The sequence below is a fragment of the Pogonomyrmex barbatus genome, unplaced genomic scaffold (assembly GCF_055798465.1).
Source record: "Pogonomyrmex barbatus isolate J1 unplaced genomic scaffold, ASM5579846v1 scaffold5, whole genome shotgun sequence".
Taxonomy (NCBI): domain Eukaryota; kingdom Metazoa; phylum Arthropoda; class Insecta; order Hymenoptera; family Formicidae; genus Pogonomyrmex; species Pogonomyrmex barbatus.
The window spans coordinates 9,515,525-9,536,912 of record NW_028297149.1 but is presented as its reverse complement, the minus strand read 5'-3'; the positions used below and the strand labels follow the sequence as shown (position 1 = coordinate 9,536,912).

At 37.5% G+C, this 21,388-nt stretch overlaps 2 protein-coding genes and 1 long non-coding RNA gene across 8 annotated transcripts; 2 read left to right on the top strand and 1 right to left on the bottom strand.

Moving 5' to 3' along the window:
- The first annotated feature begins 142 nt into the window (after nucleotides 1-142).
- On the top strand, nucleotides 143-6,005 carry FIG4 (polyphosphoinositide phosphatase FIG4). 4 transcript variants are annotated; one of them, XM_011639183.3, is made up of 15 exons: nucleotides 143-412; nucleotides 492-717; nucleotides 1,496-1,660; nucleotides 1,979-1,996; nucleotides 2,289-2,670; nucleotides 2,821-3,067; nucleotides 3,150-3,345; nucleotides 3,428-3,626; nucleotides 3,705-4,283; nucleotides 4,365-4,477; nucleotides 4,566-4,806; nucleotides 4,885-5,100; nucleotides 5,224-5,406; nucleotides 5,476-5,644; nucleotides 5,708-6,005. In XM_011639183.3, exons 1-15 carry the CDS (start codon nucleotides 329-331, stop codon nucleotides 5,801-5,803), a joined length of 3,114 nt encoding a protein of 1,037 aa, XP_011637485.2. In that variant the 5' UTR covers nucleotides 143-328; the 3' UTR covers nucleotides 5,804-6,005. The 4 variants fall into 4 exon arrangements, with proteins under 4 accessions (XP_011637485.2, XP_011637486.2, XP_011637487.2 ...); XM_011639184.3 differs by lacking the exon at nucleotides 1,979-1,996 and having other exon boundaries at nucleotides 144-412; XM_011639185.3 differs by lacking the exons at nucleotides 1,496-1,660; nucleotides 1,979-1,996 and having other exon boundaries at nucleotides 146-412.
- On the bottom strand, nucleotides 5,998-7,144 carry RpL40 (ribosomal protein L40). The gene is made up of 3 exons (XM_011639182.3): nucleotides 6,996-7,144; nucleotides 6,441-6,640; nucleotides 5,998-6,284 (listed from the first exon to the last, which is right to left on the bottom strand). The coding sequence occupies exons 2-3, from the start codon at nucleotides 6,628-6,630 to the stop codon at nucleotides 6,088-6,090; spliced, it is 387 nt and encodes a 128-aa protein (XP_011637484.1). The 5' UTR covers nucleotides 6,631-6,640; nucleotides 6,996-7,144; the 3' UTR covers nucleotides 5,998-6,087.
- On the top strand, nucleotides 7,050-20,842 carry LOC112552657 (uncharacterized). 3 transcript variants are annotated; one of them, XR_016140497.1, is made up of 2 exons: nucleotides 7,050-7,187; nucleotides 19,263-20,842. It is a non-coding gene; the product is annotated as an uncharacterized LOC112552657 (long non-coding RNA). The 3 variants fall into 3 exon arrangements; XR_016140495.1 differs by lacking the exon at nucleotides 7,050-7,187 and adding an exon at nucleotides 7,246-7,908; XR_016140496.1 differs by lacking the exon at nucleotides 7,050-7,187 and adding an exon at nucleotides 14,617-15,942.
- The last annotated feature ends 546 nt before the right edge of the window (nucleotides 20,843-21,388 follow it).

Here is a 21,388-nt window from a genome sequence, read left to right as displayed (position 1 = left end):
TTCGTGTAATTTTTTCATTAATATCCTTTATCATTATTGTGAGGTCAAACATGGATTTTGTATAAAAGGAACGTTTACGTTTTAATGTGCGAACATTAGTTTTTTCTCATTTTTTTTCACAGCTTGAAAAATGCATTGTGCATCTAACGCCCTCTCGACAAATTTAAGAACGAAGGTTGGAATATACATCGATTTAAAGATTAGGTTATATTTTCGTGTGTATCATCTGTCAGAAATTCGACAAAAGGATTAAGGATCATGCAAAAGAATTAAGGCTTGACAATTAAAATCAATCCATTGTATCTTTCGTGATAAATATAACGTCATCATGGAGGAACAGGGCAAACCGACCATGGTGTTTCACCCGATTATTTCCTCCATACAGAAAATCGCCCTGTACGAGACAAAATCCGTGAGTTTCACAAGTATGTTTTAATGATATTTATAAAAAGAGAATAATTTTTTACACTTTTCTTTATGGATCATTATAGCGATTTTATCTGATGGGATCCAACAATATGCAGACACGTTTCCGAGTCTTGAAGATCGACAGGATGGAACCGAGGGAATTGATTGTGGTGGATGACAAGAGGGAATATACTCAAGATGAGATAAAAGATCTCGTTAACATGATTGACATGGGCAATCGAACACGGGCGAGACAACGCAATAACGTGGGCGGTGTTGCACGTGTTGTGTCAGCCTTTGGGATTGTTGGTAAGATCACTTGCACTTGTATTTTTAATGCATATTGGCAGACTTGTTTTAACTGCACGCATAAGTATTCGCATATATGTATTAAATAGAAATTACTTGATATATTGATATATTGAAATATTGATTTAAACGATCATTTTGAAATCTATGGTATACGCATATTTTTCCTTTTTTCTTTTCTCTACCACACTATGCTACTGATACGAACGTTGAAGCTTAGGCTCCTCAGTGTCTCAAGCTTTATTATTCATGGTATGATATTTGATTCTTCTGTATATCACATACATAAGTCACATGCTATTGTTAATATCATTTATCTACTAAACATCAACTAATAGTGATATTATATCAATACTATAATTATACTATAATTTTCCACTCAATAATATAAGGATTCAGATAAATGGAAATAAATGGAAGAAGGAATTAAGCAGATTAAAGAATATAGAAATATTAGAAATAGAAAATTTCTTTTCATTATGACAGAATCTTGATTCCTTGATTATGAAAAACTGTATGTTGAAATTTAACTACTTTTAATTTTTGAACGCTTAATTTGTTTCTTATTTCTTTCATTGTGTCTGCACTTTAAGAGTAATATAATATATACTGTATGTGACAGTTACATTGTTGAGTAAGAAATTATAATATTGATGTATTATCATTAGTTGAAGTTTACTGTATGTTTTGCATCAGATACTAAAAGCATCTTATCGGAATTATTGTTAATTGCGTTATACGTGAGATTTAGCTTACTTACATTTGCTTGCTAATAAAGGCGAAAATAGTAAAGAACCTGCACCTAGTTCGGGTATATCAGAGGAGCCTGAGCAACATGAATTACAAAAGCCACTGCACAAACCAACACAAACTAAATTCACCTGGAAGAACATGTGGCAGAGAGATACTTTCCCCAGGCTAGTGCCAGCTTTTGCTCTTCTTGGTAAGGCATAACGAGCTTTTTATTGGTAAAGCCAAAGGTAGATGTATCTATATATTATTGCAAACAGAATAACTTTGTTGCATAAAGAGAAAATTAATTTTGGAAACAAAAATTCTATCGATTGTTTGTTCATCTATCAACATGTGAATTAAAAATGTTTCGGATATTAATTTTACAAAGATGTGTGGCAATGTTTTGATTACACTAGACAACATTATACAGAGTTATTCGATTAATGAATCGATGTTTGATAAATCACAATATGCAGCCAATTCGAATAATAAACATATGATTAACAGAATTAATATTCACAAACAGACATCATGGTATATCATGGTATGTACATATCCTACCTCATGCATGATGTGATATTTCCGTATATATTTGATATTTCTCATACGTGTAGACTAAATGCATGGATATTACATACCACACAAACAATAGGCGTTATGTATTACAAAGATTAGTAGCACTTAGATTTATGTATAAAATGCAAGCAAATTATCCAACTCTTCTATCGATTATTTAATAATATAATATAAAAATATAATATAAAAATCTAAAATACATTCAGTTAATAAAAATTCATAATGACAGACATATTTTAGAAAACAAATATCTGATGCAGGATTTGTACGTTTTTTGGAAGGATATTATATAATCCTAGTCACGAAACGTCGCCGAGTTGCAGTAATCGGTCATCATACGATATATAAAATAGAAGATACATCAATGATATACATACCAAATGACATTATACGAATCTTTCATCCCGACGAACAGAGATACGTAAAAATGTTCCAAAGTATTGATCTCAGCAGTAACTTTTACTTCAGTTATTCATATGATATATCACATACTTTTCAAAGCAATATGGCACCATCAACGCATATTAAATCTGATATTCTCACTGATATGCCTGCTAGCCAAAAGGAATCTGAAGAATCAGAAGACGATTCTGAGGATTTTTTCAATATGTGGACATTCAGAAAAGATTGGCAGACTCAATGGTACGTTATGCAACTTTTATACTGAGCTCATGTTTCTTTGCTCATGTTTGTGTACATAATTTAATCAAAAAAGATTGAATATATTTTTTATTTACTTTGAACATAATAAAAAAAGCATATGATTAATAATAATATGGAGCATATTTATAGCAAAGGCGAGAAATATATGGATTATGGTATACGTAGTAATCCACAACGTCGTTTCGTGTGGAATTCTCACCTTTTAAAGCCCGTAGAAAAGGATTTACATCCTGAATGGATATTGTATGTGATACATGGCTTTATTGGTCAGTCAAACGTGAGCATTTTTGGAAGGTCTATGTACGTCACCGTTATTGCCAGAAGAAGTAATAAGTATGCAGGAACACGTTTTCTGAAACGCGGCGCAAATTTTGATGTAAGTATAGATAGATTTATGTGTTTCTTATAGATATTTATTATTAATTATTATTTATTACTAATGAATTGATTAAATGCAGGGAGATGTCGCGAACGAAGTAGAAACAGAACAAATTGTTCACGACTCTGGCGTGAGTTCTTTAAGTAAAGGACGTTTTAGTTCTTTTGTACAAATGCGTGGATCAGTACCTGCTCATTGGAGTCAGGATGTTAGTAAAATGGTTCCAAAACCAACTATAACTTGTGATTTGTCCGATCCTTACGTAGAAACAGCAGGTATTTTAAATAAAAATCGACTAATCAATTGTCTTTCTCATGTGTAATTATTATTCTCACATTCTTTTTAAAATAATTCTAGGAGCACATTTTAATCAATTATTGAAAAGATACGGATCGCCAATAATAATATTAAATTTAGTAAAAAAACGGGAGAAAAAGAAACATGAAAGTACGTTAAGTGAAGAACTAAGTATGGCTGTGAAATATTTAAATCAATTCCTATCTCCAGAGCATCATATTCAATATATAAGTTTTGATATGGCACGTATGAGCAAAAGGTAAGTTTATATTAAACTGTAAATATATTAAAATGATAATTTCATTATAATTTTCTCCTATATTTTTTTTTTTTATAGAAAAAAGGTGAATGTCATGGGACGATTAGCGAACATTGCTCACAATGCTGTATTAAAGACTGGTATTTATCAGTCACAAAATCCTTACTATAGTCAGAGAAATCTGTTTTCACCACAAAACAATATGAGGAAACTTCACAAAACCAGTTCGAGTTCAACTTTGTCATCTAATTTAAATGACACCAGAAGCTCTATTAATACTTTAATTAAATGGGATTATAACAGACAAGCAAGTTCTATACGTGGTTCCGACTCAATTACAGAAATCAATAAAACAAATGAATTAAATCAAATCGAGAACAAAGTAAAGGAATGTTTTGCTAGAAAAGGAACTGTGCAAACTGGAATTATCAGGACAAATTGTGTAGATTGTTTAGATCGAACTAATACAGCTCAGTTTGCAATAGGAAAATGCGCTTTAGGATTTCAGTTATGTGCTTTGGGTGTATTAGAATCTCCTAAACTCGAATTTGATTCCGATTGCGTAAGGATGTTAGAAGAATTGTATGAAGATCATGGGGATACTCTAGCCTTGCAATATGGTGGCTCACAATTAGTACACAGAATTAAAACATATAGGTAACATATAGGTAACATTATTACATTTAGGCGTAATAATAATTAAAATAATTTTAATTATGCGAAACTATTATCATTTAGAAAAACTGCACCATGGACAAGTCAAGGTAACGACATTATGCAAACTTTAAGCAGATATTACAGTAATACATTTAGTGATCAAGAAAAGCAACACACAATCAATTTATTTCTGGGTAAGTAAACATATATCTACATAATCTTGACGAAATAATCCATGATTATCGCGTAATTAATGTATTTACATGTATTTACATGTCTTAGGTTTGTTCATACCTGAAGAAAGTAAGCCTCCCATATGGGAAATTTTAACGGATTATTATCTCCATCATCCACCTGCTTGTCACTACTTGCGTAAAAGGAGACTTCTGACACAATGGTGGGATAAAAGTGTATTGAAATGTCTTCCTTATGCACTTGACGAAGTAACTAAATCCTGTTCAGAAATGATACAAGTACAAAATTCAATAGAAGAAATGATTGATGTTTATTATGACTATCACAGGTAACGTCACTTATTTCATAATTATATATAACTGTTCATGTGTTAAGTTTCATGAAAAATTTTATTTAAATATTTTAGGCCATACGAATTGTCTTTATTATCCGAAGTATATGCATATAAAATAAGTCACTCTGTTAGAGATTTTATGCCACATTTTACCACTTGCTATAGTCCATTCGTTGTTCGTGTACGACCAGGTAGACGGAGAGAAGAGGCAGGTAGTAAAAATTTAAACATGAAAAATCCATCTATGACTGGCCAAAGCAGTACAAGTAGTACAACATCCAGCGCAAGGTATATATAAGATTTAACTATTTTATTCTTCGGAAGATTAATTATAAATAGAAATTAATAGTTATGATTAATAACTTAATAATTTGGATTATAAATCGACTTGAATTAACATCATTTTTGCAGTTCAAGTGAAGATTCAAGTTCAGATGAGGATGAAAGTCATCAACAGATAGATGATTCTCAATTAATTACTTCCAAAGACAGTTCAGAATTGGTTTCTTTTGAATTATTGTTTCCATCTATGAAAGAAGTGTACGGCACACAACCGGAATATCCAAAGCGCAATGACATTATTCTTTATAAAAGGTAATAATTAACATATCTTTTGTAAATATAAAAAAAATTTTTATACATTTTAACGTTTCCCTTTTTTAGATTTGTTCTCATAGGACGCAATGCGACATATCCTATAGATCATACTAAATTGCGTTCGAAATTAATTCAGCAAGCATCCTTTCATGAATCTGTAGCTCCAGTCATTACATTACCTAGTGTTAAAGATGCAAGCATAAGTATATACGAGCGATATGTGAAGAGAGCCACAGTATGTAATTATATTGCATTTAATTAAAATATCTTGTAATTTTCTATTTATGAATTTTTTTAGGTAGGTGGCACGGCACCAAATCCAAATGACATGAATATATATGAAGCTTATGCTTCTCAATACAAATTGCTTATGAAACCAGCGTGCTCAGGATAAATTCAATTAATTTTGCATTTTATAAGTTTTGAACTCATTCATCACATTGTAAATATCAATAAGCTAATCTAATATTAATACTAATTTATGTGCAATTATCAATAATAAGATTAATTTACGTTCATGTAATTTTCTTTATATATTTATATAAATGTATGTATATTGAACGTATGAAAAGAATAAAATACAAAAGATCAGTTTACCAGTTGTAGTTTATTGATGTCATATATAAGAAATATATATTTCCATTCCCATAACTTGGAAAATGGAATTAGACGTTTAATCTACTTCAGCTTCTTCTTTGGTCTGATATTATTCGTGTGACCACATTTCTTCTTACGGCAATTGGTCGCTCGTGGATGAAGACGAGCATAGCATTTGCGACAGATCATCTTGTCACAGTTGTACTTCTGTGCAAGTATACGCAGTGTAGGTTCAATTACACCACCTCGGAGGCGAAGTACCAGATGCAGGGTTGATTCTAGACAAAAAAATACAGTTACTCTCATGCATGTTGCAATATACTTTTTACTTTTATTTTAATAAAACTTTGTAACTATATTTGAAATATCACAATATATAGTTTGTTTTATTTTTAACTCAAGTTGAATAAATCTGACATTATATGTGTTCGCACCTTTCTGGATATTGTAATCTGAGAGAGTGCGTCCATCCTCCAGCTGTTTGCCAGCGAAGATGAGTCGTTGCTGATCCGGTGGAATTCCCTCCTTATCTTGAATCTTGGCTTTGACATTTTCAATGGTATCGGAGGCCTCTACCTCGAGGGTGATGGTTTTACCCGTGAGGGTCTTCACAAAGATTTGCATGGTGGCTTATCTGAACAAAATCGAGTTGTGAATTTTTATCGCAATTGCGATGTTGATTAATTACGACCGACAACTATCCGAAAATACTGCAAAATTGTAATTAAAGTCGTTTTCAAGGTGCAACTTTATTGGGAAGTAGACAGAATCATGAGAAATAGACACTAAAATTTAGAATGATCGAGACACATCACGTTGACAACGCAGAGTCGTAGCGCGCCGAGTTGCGTTTGTTTTTTCAAGCTACTTTTGTTCAAAAATGACTTTTGCGAGAGGCGAATTGTAGAAGTGATTGAGTTTATCGTAAGATTTAACATCAAGCAAAACTGTACGATTACGAAGAAACAATTAAGAACGAACGTACTCACCGTTCCGACAACGTGCTGCCAATGAACCAACCTAAAAAGACTCAAACATGGCCGCACCGCCACTTCCGTCGACAACGCGGAAACAACTCGTGCGATACTTCGTCGAACGAGATGGTCACGAAACTGCGCAGCAAAGCGACGATTGATTATACAGGATCATACAAAAATATCACACTGCTTCTGCAACATCAGGTTTGCGTAAACATATAGAATTAATATATTTTCATATATTTTCATATTATATTCTTCCCTTTAAGTAATTGTTGTGTTTAAAACTAAAATTTATTGAGTTCTTTTTTTATTTAAATTAAAGTTATAAGTCTAAAAAATTAATTTTATAAAATATTGTGATTTTTTTTTTAAAATTAGATTATTTTATACGGTAATACAATTACAGTATAGAACAACTTTCATAAGCGAAATGACTACAAGCGATTAAATCGATAATAAAAGCGAGGTTTAATTTAAATCGCAGCAATTGAAGCAAATCGATAATCGCAGTTTTCGATAGATCGCCGTCTTGAAACACTCGTCTGTGGCTAAATATCCGCTCGATACTCAAGTTTCCTTGCTTTTCAAACTCAGTTCTCCACTGCTGTTCAAACTCAGTTCTCCGTTGATGTTGAATCTTTGAAAATCGCAGCATTTCTTTCTAAAGTGGATTCCAAATCGCACGTTTGATCGCAAAACGTGTCGTGATTTGCGAATTGTAATTCACATTTCTTGTGACAGTTCGAATGCAACTCGTGCGATTATGACAAAATGTCGCGGATCGAACGCGATACGCGAGGCTGGCATTACGCGCCAATTGCAGTCTCGGATGACCTACTTTCATATTGAAATCATCAATATATAATATTGGATGGAATATCCAAAACTAAAACTGTCTTAACAGAAAAGCACAAGACAATGTGTGAGTAAGAGCGAGTCATATAAATTAGATCCATAAGCTACCCGATAATATATTTGCTTTCAATTTATTGATTTTGCGTCATAAACAAGTAGAATATAATTATTGATTATAATATATAATAATTTCAATTTATGACATTTATACATAGTTTTATATTACACACTTAAAAATTGCATCACGTTAAGATAAGCTGTTTCCCTTCTCTGTTAAGTAAAATTCAACTAATAAAGAAATAGTAGGAACTCTTTATTTATTCATAAGAACTTGTTAAACAAACATTAAAAAATATTAATATAAACAAAAATAGTATTAATTTTAAAGTATAATTAATGATAGAATAATTTTAAAAGAAAAATTACTATATCCGCAGAAACAGCTAGCTGGAAACATTGGGAAATAAGAGTGCGTTAAATTGATTATTTTCTATTTGAAAAGCGTAACGAGGATACGAAGTAACATCATGATGTTCTGTGCATCACCTTACGAAGAGAGACGTCATATAACGATATCGATTTTTATTTCTTATGAATGAGCAAAGAGTTACAAACAAACTTTGAATTGCATTATCAAGATCTCGAGATATGTTTGCGTATTATCTTGCGGTAATATGGTTGCAATTTTGCGACCGTAAAGATACGCGCGTGCGCATATTTGTGTACGCCCATATCCGGTTTTCCAAGAGGACGAGGTCTCGCGCCTCAAACGATATGCAAATGTCAGTGGTAACCCTTAAACTTTACGCCCTGACCTAGATGCTCACTTGTCTGGGGAACAGCGAGATGTCTCACGATTATGCGCGATTTACCATGTCGGCTCAGTTGCAAACGCAAGATTCTCGCAGTGTCGCCAAAAAGGAGATCATATCCAACGAGTACCGAGATTCATATTTTTTTTGTGATTAGTTGCAGCCAAAGAATAAGTCAAAAAGTCAAAACTAATTCGTCAAATGGGCTGGCAAATCACAAATTAATTCCAATGTTATTAGACTTTTATTAAATTAAATCAATTGAAAAATATATATCTTTTTCATCTCATTCAAAATTTATTTAAAAAATATTATTATTATAAATCTTTCTTAGTTCAAACATGTTGGAAGTAGATTATCTGTAAATTTTTCTTTTACTGAAAGTATACTAAGCGAATTGAATAATTCAATAATTCAAAAGTTGGATACTTAGAATATTTTTTGTTAATTATATTAAGCTAACTGAATTGTTTTGATTGCTTTGTAGATCAAAAATTATAAATTCTTTTTGTTTAAAGTATATTATGCAAATTTAGATGGCAGTTTTACATTTGCTGCAAATTTAATATTAATGTAATTTTTTTAAAATTATTATAGTATAAAGTTACTTTTTTAATTGTTAATATTGAAGAAAAGAAGAAGTATATTCATTAATAATTAATAATTCTTTAAAATTATGTGGGACTGTTTAAATGAATTTATTGTATCAAATATATTAATATATTATATCATACGTATTAAAATAAGTTAAAATAACATAAATTTAAATATTATTAATAAAAATAATTTAACAAAAAAAATAAAAATGAAAATATTTAATTAAGATATACTTAAACATTTTTAATAAATATTCTTATAAAATTTACAATCAATTTATTAGAAATATAGTAATTTTTCTTTGAAATTGTGTTATTTCTGTTTACATTAATATTAATATTTTCTTTTATATTTGCTTAATAAGTTTATGCAAGTAAATCAAAGTCATTTTAAACTTAAATGACCTAAATAATTGGAACAGTCGAGAAAAGATCGGAGAAGATCGAACATTCTATCTTCTATAACAAACTCTTTTCGCGCAATTCTCTTTCTAATTCGCCCACATTTCATATCGCGATCATTTTTTCTCTTTTTCTTCCGCTTGCACGCGTTCGCCGGACGCGTTCCATAAACTCGAATGAGTTTCGCGATACTGCAAGGAAGAAGCTTTACGACTCTCTCTCTGTCTCCTCGAGTGTTTCATTGGATCACGCATTTTTCTCAAGTTATCGCGCTTTATCGTCGGGGAATAGATAGGCGAAGAAGCACCAAATATGGGGGAGGCGAAAACGCGAAAAGTATCCTATAAATTTCGTTGTACAACGGAAGACTGGTGGTGGATCGTCGACGACCAACAATCGATCTAATGTACTTGCACTCGAACGAATGTTGCGACACTTTTTAGCGCATTCGAAAAGTAGCATTTTCACATCCATTTTTGCTGCCGATGGAGATTGCTGCCGGCGTATCATTCTCGTTATCTTGATCATCGATTAACTTTCTCCCTTCTCCCCGTTTCCGGTGATAGTGATAATTACCATAGTCGGTTTATTAATTGAAGTGTCGACCGATATCTAGACTAAAATCAAATTGCTGGCCTCTCGGATGCAAAGTAGTACAGCCGATAACTGGATTTTCCTTCGTTCAGGTGGACCGACAGTGCGATTGTGAAGAGCCTAGCAGATTGCGTAATCCGATGGATATATCAGGGATAGAAATAGCTCCGCGTCCATAACGTACGTACCGAAGGAGAAATCGATGGGGAGTAAAATTCCGCTTCCTGACGACTCGGTGAATACGAATTTCAATAGGATTTCATTTTACGACCCCTCGAAAAAATATTGATTTCTCGGCTTATATCTCTTTTTTTTTTTCCTCTCGCGGCACAAATCCGACGGCATTATTATGCATTAAATTATTCGATGGCAAGTACTTAAATATCCACCTTCGTGGTACATAACGAAGAAAAGCGAAGAAAAATTAACGTCGTATGTTAATTCGCGAATAATATATTCAGCAGTATCAGCGAAAACTCGACGACCGGGACGTCATAGAAGCGGCGCATGCTTAAAACGTATCGCATTTATGCGGCGGCTTATGTATTGTAGTCGTGTAATAGGATCCGCAATTTCTTACTATCAAATGCAAACGCGGAGAGCACCGTGCTCGTTGTATAAATAAGCTATGCTTACCGAAGAGATAGCCGACCGGGCGTACGTATCACCAATCATTTGCCTAGGCTAATCAACGTGCGCCGCTCTTGTGACGTGGCTTAAATTAGAGGACGGCGAGCTCAGATCGCCGTGGCTTCGGGTTACATTTGAATTGTGTATGAGTAAGCCCGGGTTAATGGTTAAACCCGACACGTGTAGCCGGCACGTTCATTTCGGTATGACCTGCGATAAACTTTGCGTCGTACACGGCACTAGCTCGCGGTATCTCGCATAAATAATCGTTATCGTCTAATCGAAGAGGGACTCGATTACAATTAACCGTCCGCGTTAATCCATCGATGAACGCTACCCCCGCGGGAGAGAAACTCTCCCTCTCTCTGTCTCCGCCTCGATTCGCCGAGAATTAGCGAAAGAAAACGCCGAATTAATAATAAATTCGGGGCTGATCTAATTCGCCGAGAATTAGCGAAAGAAAACGCGTTCAAAATCAAACGGTAGCGAATCCATGATGGCGTTAATGCGATCGAATCGCATTATAGCCCGTGACGCACGCGGCTGCCCTTTATTTACGGAACTATCGTGCGGGAGCTCCACGATAATATTTACTCTTCCCTCTAAAGGAAAGAGGATTTCAACCGCGGACAACGCTGCCGCTGTTATTCTCGAGAGCCGTCGTAGTGTTGTTGCTCGCTCCCTCATCCCTCTCTTATCCGTCGTATTTGGTCGAGGGTAACTTGCAAAGGGGATGAAGCACAGCGTGTGAAGAACCTCCCCTTAAACACGAAAGTTTACACCAATACAACTTACGCGTACAACGAAGTGTGATACGGGCGATAGATCCCAGATAAGAGATTGATATTAATGATACATCTTTTTTTTTGTTAATCAGCTGTCTTAGTTAATTGAAAGGTCTAGATTTCTAATACGCTTCTACAGATTATGATAAGAGACAAGTTTCTACTTAAAATGTAGTTATGTGTTTTGCGCGAAGGACACTCCGGAACTTTACAATCGGTATATACTACGTACAATACGTAAAGTACTCGTAATCTAAAAAGAATCGCATCGCTCTCTAAGGACAGATAAACCGCGCCTTTCGACCTCCCCAAGATCTACCGTTGCCTTTAAACTCTGCATTACCGGTGAGCGTACGGCCTGGATATGAAAGTTTCATAACCGAGGGCGCGCCGTGCAGCACGACGTACTTCCGTTCGCCTTAATAAAATATTTTTATTTGTCGTAAAAATAGACGACCTCGGACGCCGGGGTTCGCTAATACCGTCGCCTCGGAAAAATCTGAAGTCGCGCGGTAAAACTTGCGTCGCGCGGAAAGTTATTTTTTGCGAGCGCGTTTTCCCACGATTATCAGCAAATTCTTTTTTTTATTTTTCGACTCGCACGTAAGCAAACATCAGTGGATAAATACGCGCGGGTCGCTCGAACACTCGCGCAAATTCAAATTGAGGCTTCGACCGATTGATCGCGGGATGTCAAGGGGCAAATAATTGATTACGCGCACTTTCGCAACCGGGTCACGATACACCGGGGACAACGTGAGATTGGGTCGCTTTAACCCCCTTCTGGTTCCATGAAAAACCATCAATGATGGACTGCGGCGGTGTAGGGTCGCAAGCCATTGACGTCATGATAACCCAGACAGGGGTCAAACGGCGAATGCATGAACGTTAATCCTAATCACGCGTCTCTCGTGTCGTCACGCCGCGTAACGAGCGGGGCACGATCTCATCAGGATGGTATCTCCACTGTCGGTGGCACCAATGTCGTAGCACACGAAGATAGGTCGAGTTTACCCGCGGGCCGAACTAATAATGGAAAAGCCCGTCCGAGTTAGTAAGATCATTAAACTGGTGCGGTGCCCCATCCGTCCCACCACCCCTCGCCTTCTCGCGATATATCCGGGCGCGTGAGACTGAAGCCTAACTTAACGCGAACTCGTTCAACTACGTTTAACCTTTCATGACACTTTGACTCCGAGTCGCGGTCGTGTGTTTACCTGGTAACAACGCGCCTCCGAACCACGGCCTTCCGCGCGGAGACTCGAATGAATTATCGGTTCGCCGTTCGCTTGCGGCGAACGTTCCTTCCGCAGAGCTCCCAGCCATCCTGCTCGTTTTTTCTCTATCCGTTCCGTACAACAGCCGCGTACCAGTCGCGATCGGTTACTCGAGCGTGGAAAATCGGAAAAGTGCAATCAAGAATTGTTGCTACGGGTCGCAACGGATCGAGCGCGGGATTTAATCGCAGGTTGTGATCCGTGCCAGTAATTACGGTTCATTGACGGACTGAACGATCGCCGTTCGCTTTTATCTCGATTTCCGGATCCGGATCTCGACGTAATCCGCCCTGCTCCAGTGATTTTCCGCCGGATAGATCCGAAGAGAATCATGTCGCGTGTTCCCTTTTGGCTTTATCTAGGCCTCGAGAAACCGCCGAAAGTTAGTTTTCGGTATACTAACGACACGATAAACGACGCGTTTATATACGCGCCTTACACTGGTGATGTTATTAAAACTTGCTAACGTGGCGCTATTAATAATAAGCACGGCTGCGTTCGAGAGCGCTGACTTGAGTTTCTCGAACAACGAAGACCGGTTTTGTTTTAGAATACCAGGTACTTAGCCGTTATGGTGTATATGAGATCGTCTTACAAACTCCGTAATGTTACATGATAATATCGATCCGGCAGTACACTATCTCGCATGTACGGGAAATTTTAGATTTGGAGTATAAGAACGGAAATGTGAAAGTGTGTGCCTGTCGCGTGTGTAACTGGAATATATTGTCTGCCTTTTATCGTTTATTACCACTGAATCGTATATGGTAGAGTTTAAATATCGTATCGTATATCGAATTACGCGATGAATTATGCGAGTTTCATTTCCCGATGTTAATCGCAATTTTACAACGTAAACTCATTGCAAATTTGAAAGTATCACGTTGACAATGCAAAATTTGCGGTCACCAAATAGGTATTTACGGTTTGACTGCGTCAAACAACAGGTATAGATTGGCGACGTTGGAGGGCTGAGCATGGGTTTATACATTACAACGTTTTGTGTGTACCTGTTATATATCAGCGTATATGTAACATGGCAAGCGAGAGATTGCCAGCAAACGTTTCTTGCAAAGTGTGCTCCCGTAGCCTTTCGATAAAAGTAAAACGATACGTAAAAAGTGGGACAAATTAAAAAGTTCATTTCCGCAGCACTTGACACGTTGAGGGCTTTTGGTTTTTCATTAACTCGTTCTTTTTCTTCATCATATTATCACTCGTTACGTTGTGCCGCGAATACTGTTAGCTATCACTTTTCTTTTTTTTCTCTCTCTTTTTTTTTTTGCCATTATTTCCACCCGTTGTCGTCGTTCAAGCGGAGACACGAAACGCGACGGTCGAAATGGTAGATTTTTTTACCCGTGTCCGCGAGGTGAATGGAGACTGAGGGAAGTGCACATCGTGCACGCCATGCACACACACACAGGGGTGAAATATCGGGCGTATTGGAAGGTAAAAGGGAAAGGAGAGGGTAGTTTCGAATGCAAGCTGTAGATAGGTGAAACCGCGTGCAGGTAGGACACGCAATGCAGTTTTGTAGAAATTGGGTCAGCGAGTTTTCGGGTTAGAGAGAGAGAGAGATGGAAGGTACAGAGACCACGTGGATGCATGAGTGAGATAACAGAGGCAATGCGCAGAGATGAAGAGAGATGGAAAATGAATCGAAATAAAAGCGATGGGAGAAATGATAGCGAAAGAAAACGGAAAGAGAAAGAGAGAGAAAGGCCACTGAAGAATTCGAAAAAAAGATCGGGCGAGAGAAAAAATAGCCAGGGTTGCTGGACCAAGATTGGGAGATTGTCGTCGTCGCCGTTATGGTGGGGACGAGCGCGAGATACCGTTGATCAGACCGCACGAGAAGGAAAATACCGTTGCCGAGGGACTGGAATAGATAGAGGGAAAAGAGAGAGGAAGAGCGAGAAGGAAGTAGCAGGGGGAGTTAAATGTATGTAAATTAAACGTCCTTCGACTTTATTTAGCGCGAGAGTTTAAAAGCGCGCGAGGAGGCAACTTACTCGTCTCTTCGCCGGCGGAACACTGTCGAATAAGGCACTCACTCGCGAATATCTTATTTCTCCGCGTCGAGAACGAGAATCGCCGTATTCGAGTCTTGTTTTCCAAGAACCGCGACTATAAATCCAGAGAAGTCTTCGTTCTCGATGCTCTCTGTATATGAAATTAGATGGCTCGCTGCTCTTCCACCAGCCAGGAGTTGGATTACGTTCGGTTGCAGTTAAGTAGCTGGAAACGGGAATGAAGTGCCGTGCGACCATTGCTCGTTATTATTTTATAACAAAATTGATTATTATATTTTTTTTGTCTAAGAAAGAGAGAGAGAGAGAGAACGGACGTACATTTTAAACAGGAAATTTGTAGATCACTACAGCAGTTCTCTGTAACAACAGGATGAAACGAGATCGCTAATGTCGGTCAGTGTATCTTTTGTTCATTCGATCATCCTTCAATCTGAAGAAGATCTGATCGCGACATCGCATTCTGGCCGACATTGCTCCAAAATACAATGTTCTCCGATTCGGAGTTCTCTTCTTCATTAATGAAAGGACGACGAAAGGATGACGTTCTGTAATTAACATTAGGAGGTGCCGAACAGTAGGGGCTGGCGTGGCAAACGGAACCAGAAGGTCTTCCTTTGACTCGCGAAACCAGACCGGAAGTGAGCGGCCGCGCCGTCGGTTTCCGATGCAAAACCGCGCTACCAGCACGTCATTTCGCTTCGCACAATTGCGAACGGCGCATTCGCGCGTCGCCGTTTTCACGTCTATCACGATAGTATTGTAATGGTGCGATGAATGAAACCCGTCTGTAGCGCCCACGCCGACGGGCACGGCAGTGATTTCGTGCGAAGTGAACAAACTTCCAAAGTGCTGAAATTGCAACTTATTGTGCCGACGTGGAAAATTGCGGATTTTATCTTTCGCTTGTGCGCACACGCGAATTGTTTCGCGCTGGTAATGAGACGCGCGCCTCGAAACGCATGTAGCAAGGTATATTACCCAGTATATTTTTTTCTCTCTTTCTCTCTTTCCTTTCCCCACCCTCTCTCTCTCTCTCTCTCTCTCTCTCTCTCTCTCTCTCTCTCTCTCTCTCTCTTTCTCTCTCTAAGCGTGCCTCTCTAAAATTCCACAAAGTACTAGTTAAACAAGCGCGAGAAAATAATATTGTTTTAACTTTACGATTTGATAACGTGAATTAGAAATAGATTGTTATATATTTGTTATATTCACACGTATTATGGAAAACATATTTAGAATTCGTGCATATTAGGAACTCGCGTCGTCTGTTCTGACAAAGTTTGGAGATGATGCACATTTTACTGTCCCTGTAGGACCATCTTTCCCAAGTAGTATCCTTGTCGAGTTGGTCCTACCCCAAAATCCCCCCGCGGCTCCTCGCGTCCCTTCGGCGTTTGGGCGAACTTCGCGAAAGCCGAGGAGTCACGAAGTTGCAAATGCACCGGTCGCACATTACAACCTCGCAGCCGTTTCGTTCTGCTGGTTTCCCTCAATAATGGAGCGGGCCAAATGGTCTAATTTACTCGACGTCTAGGCGGGCAGCTTGAATATGCATATGTGACCGCCGACACGGCGATAACGATGAAGGCGACGACAACGACGAGCACGTCGCGTCGCGTCGCGTCGCATCGCATCGCATCGCATCGCATCGCATCGCATCGCGCCGCATCGCTCGATGGGGGGATAGGCGCGTTCAGCACTGCGAGTTATGCATACTGCACACTGTCGCACGAGGCGCAAAACGGACACGTGCTGACAGATATGCGTGCACGTGTCCGCCTCCCGTGCTCACTTCGTCGTACTCCGGGTACGTCTCTTCATACCTTATTAGGCGTCGCTCAGGCTCGCCTACGTTTGAGCACTCTCTAAATTGGGTCACTCGAGATGCATCGCGACACGTCGCGATACGTCGTACATTTACAAGCGCCTCAGACGCGCAGTCAGACTTTTATCAATCGTTTTTTTTTTTATTTTGGATCTGTCATTCGACGATTTTTCGATATATACTTTTATATTATATTATTATATTATATTATTTAACAAAATAATATTCTTTGCTCTTCGACATCACAATTATTCTTAGCTTGGTGAGATAGATTATGTAGCAAATTGTATTATACTCAAATATAAACGGTACTATATGAACCAAACATAAGGAGGAGGAGGATTAATATGAGAAGTTCCACAATGGACGGAAGACAATTGTAAATATTATTCTTCACATGTGGAATATCATGCGCGGAGCAGAGTTGGCGGAAGTATCCCTTCGAACATAAAATGAAAGTCAATATTAATCGACATAGAATTAATTGCCTTTGACCGTCGTTGTATCCGTATGCGGCTACTTTCCAAACGAGGTTACTCGGCGAACGTAATGCAATTTTCATCGCAAGGCTCGCGTGCCGCGCGCAGACGGCTTAACGACGAAACGAAGCGGTAAATGTCCCTTTTTCGCCTACGGGAAATGTGCCGCGACGAGGAAAAAGTTGCGCCGCAAAAATAGGCATTAGCTAAGGTACGTTAATTTTTCCATTGAAAGCGTAGCGACGCACCCTCGTCAAGGAACATCAGCTTTCAGACCTTTCTACCGTTTTCTACCGTTAAGTACTTGATATTTCGCTGATGAAAAACTCATTTGCTCAACATGGTATCATGCGAGGCGAGCCATATTCATTATGCACAATTTGACGCAGAGATAAATAAAACATTAAGCGCAGCCTTTCGCGGCGGGAAAGTAGATTTTCATGCGAGCCACGCCGCACACGTACACAATACGGTTGGAGTTATTAATTTAATCCCTTGCTCCGCGCTATGTGTTGTGCATTACGTTACACAGTATTACTTCCATTTAAATTATAATTCACGTTGGTGACGCACTGACATCTCGCGATATTAATTTATTTAGCGTGGCGTCGTGCCGCGAATAAAATTCTTAGTAAACGCTCGGGGATTTTCCTTATTGATAAGCTCTCGGACAAAATTTCCGATATTCTCGTGAGATCGATAATTCGTTGATGCCGCGGAAAATTTAATTTGCGTATAATTGGATATCACGACGTTCTCCTCCGCCACGTCTCGCTTTCGTCGTTTCGTCATATGGAAATGCATCCGCGTCAGCAGCCAAGACTCTACCGATGGATCCTCGATAGAGGACTCAACTAAGGGAAGCGTCCGCTTAAATGGGATTTAAGAGTCTTGAGGAAAAAGTAACGAACGCGTCGCCCGTGCTCGAATCCATCGAACTTTATTACCAGCCGGCAATACGTGTTATCGGAGATTCGTTTACTCGGGTTGGAGCGTAGGAGTCGATTAATTTGCGGGGGCCGCCATCGGGAAATTTCCTAATTAGCTTTCATTATACCGCACGGGTCTCAAATTGGCTTCCCGTTAGCGTAGCTAATAAGCCACTATATAAATACGGGACCATGGAAAGAAGGGGTGGTGAGAAATGAAGGAACCAGAGATATTCCGCTATTGCTCCCCTTTCGTCTTCCGGACCTTCGCGCTCTCGTGTCGCTTGATGGATCGCGCGGTAAAGAGGAAAGGAGGAAAGGGAGAGTAAAGTAAATAGCTGTCACGAGCGATCGATGCTTAGATATTAGGAAATTGGTTGATCCGGTTCACGCTGGCAGTGTCTCCACCCGGAAGCTATTAAAGGAATCTCGATCACACAGCTGATCTTAGCGAGCGATACCTGATTGGCTTATCTCGATGACGATAATTCGATTTGGTTCACATCACCGCACTGATTGCATTGTGCATTCTTTGGTATATTAGATACGCCAGAACGAAGGAGCGAAAACGATGTTGGGAGGAAAAGGGGTGGGATAAACGACGATCGATGAGTTGTATTAAGGAGTAGGCACTTCTTTTTCTATATCGAACATTTTTCTAATTTTGTGGAATATCGCCCGATTATATCGGGCAGTTGTTATTTATAGCGTTGCGAAACGAAGGAGCCTGAGAGATATATCGGTGACTTCTCGTCTTATACAATGTAATGTATTACATCGCTCGACGTCTAATATTAATCTTCCCATTGGATATTGATAACTTTCATTTACGAACTTAGCGCGAGAAATTTAATTTCAATTTTGTCGAGAGGAAGACTGTGCGATTAAAACAAATCTTATGATTATTATATGACACAGTCATCAATGTTATCGTATTTGGATTTCCAAGTCTTTGATTTAATTGACTTTCTCTTTAATTTAATTGACAGCGATTGCAATAACAACGTGTCTTGGAACATCTTGGGAAATTACTTTATGAAAATTTTGCTCGAATTCCAGTGAAGATTCAGCGAGTGGCTTCTAAGCTTTTACTTTCCGCTCGTTCGAGGACACGTCTAGCGGTTATAAACTGGCAACTGGAATTAAGCACGGCTGTTACGATAGTACGGATGCGTATCGGCTGGCGCGAGTTTACATGTCTGGAGAACCAACTGCAACAGCCGACGCCACCGCAGAATTTCAGTCTCGAGGGGCAACGCTAAACAAGTTTCTAACATACATACATATATACATACATGAATAACTGCGCCAGTCGCGTCCGTTGATCGGTTATTCAATCAAGCTCTCTGTCCGGGGATATATAGAACTTGGGGACAAAATTCACTAAGGGAATCCGGTGCAAGCTGGCGCTTAAAATGTAATTAGGAACAGAGAAGATACTCGCTTTAGTTATTTTAAGCACGAAATTTACTCGGATTAAGCTCACTCCAACTATTGCACCGGTCTTTATAAAAGTATTTTGTGTTGTAGATTGTAGATTTCCCACTTTTATAAATCCTATATGAAAAGCAATGTATTCTGCGGTATTAATATCCTTCTATACAAATAGATTCATTGAAATCAATTTGATACGCGAACGAAATATTCATCGCGTGTTTATAACGAGTGTTAAATCTTTCACGAGACGCGGGCTTGTTGCGTATAAAAAAATCTATCATGCTGCAATTTGTATGGTAACGTTCACCCTTTAAATTTCACTTATGTATTATTAATAACGGGAATTAACATCCACAAATTTTCGGATTTATGTTACAAAATAATATATATTTTTAAATATGGATTATTTATTTTTACAGATATGTTATGCATCGTCGTGGATAGCGAGTAATTTTGGTTGTATGACCTCAACTATTTGAAATTCGTTGCAAGATATTGCGATTGTACGATCGTCATTTCTCCGCGTTATTTCTGCGCCGTAATGCTGCAAAGTATAACGTCGCGTGCATTTAACGCCGGGAATGCCGTGCAAAGTGCCGTGCGATTATCGTATTTTTGATGATTATTGCGTGCAATCATAATTAATTGTACTTCCGCAAGTGAATGTGTATGTATGTATGTGAATGCTACAAGAAAATACTGTAATAGAGGGATATGAAAGGAGGAGAAGGAGGCCAAGATGGCATAGGCAATAGCGGTGCAATCCAAGGGTACGCATGCCTTATTTCTTATCTGTTAATTGTAAAAATGATTTTCATTTATTTTCGAGATTATATAATGTATTTTATATTCCCTCTTTGCATCGTACTAGAATATGACAAAGCGCGCGAGAAGCGCTATTTATCGTTTAACATTATATATTTTTGTATAAAATATTTACATTACATATTATGTACATTATATACTATATAATCTCACCACTAAATCTCACACAAGTTAATATTAACATTTGACAATTTTATTCGTAACACGAAGTAAGTAAAGCAAAAGAAACACTCAATATCGCGGAAAAACGTCAACGATTAAAGTCTCACACAGTCTTTGTGATAATGTACACAATTTTTGTAAATGTGTAATTGTACATAATTTTTGTAAATTTTTTTTTTATATACTACGTAATAAAATTACAAATTTGACATGCCGATTATGCGAGAAATTTATCTTGCTCGGATCTCACATCATTCATTTTGAATCTTTTACATCACGTTCATCTGATTCATGGTGAGATTAAATAACGATTAAATTTTGATCGTACGCGAATAATACGTCCAACGTATGAGCCTTAGATTTTTTTTCTGATTTGAGTACATATTATTCATTATATAAATTACAATTATTCTCATTTTTTTATTCATTTTTATTATTCATTTTTTTATTTTTATGCAATATTTTTAATTTATCGTTCAACTTTTTTAAATTCTATTCATAACATATAATCGAATTTCCTTATTTTAAATGAAAGATTAATCGCGCTTGTTACGAAAAGACCCAATATTGTCAATAAATTAACTTTAAAAATCATTATCATAAATTTCATATTTTATTAATATTTGAATGACCCTCATAATTGAAATTATTTTATCGACGTAAAAAGCGAGCGAAAAATTTGCTGATATTAATAATTGGCCATTGATATTAATTTGGTAATTGAAGAAATATACTTCTTCCTGACTATATGTGACAGAAAT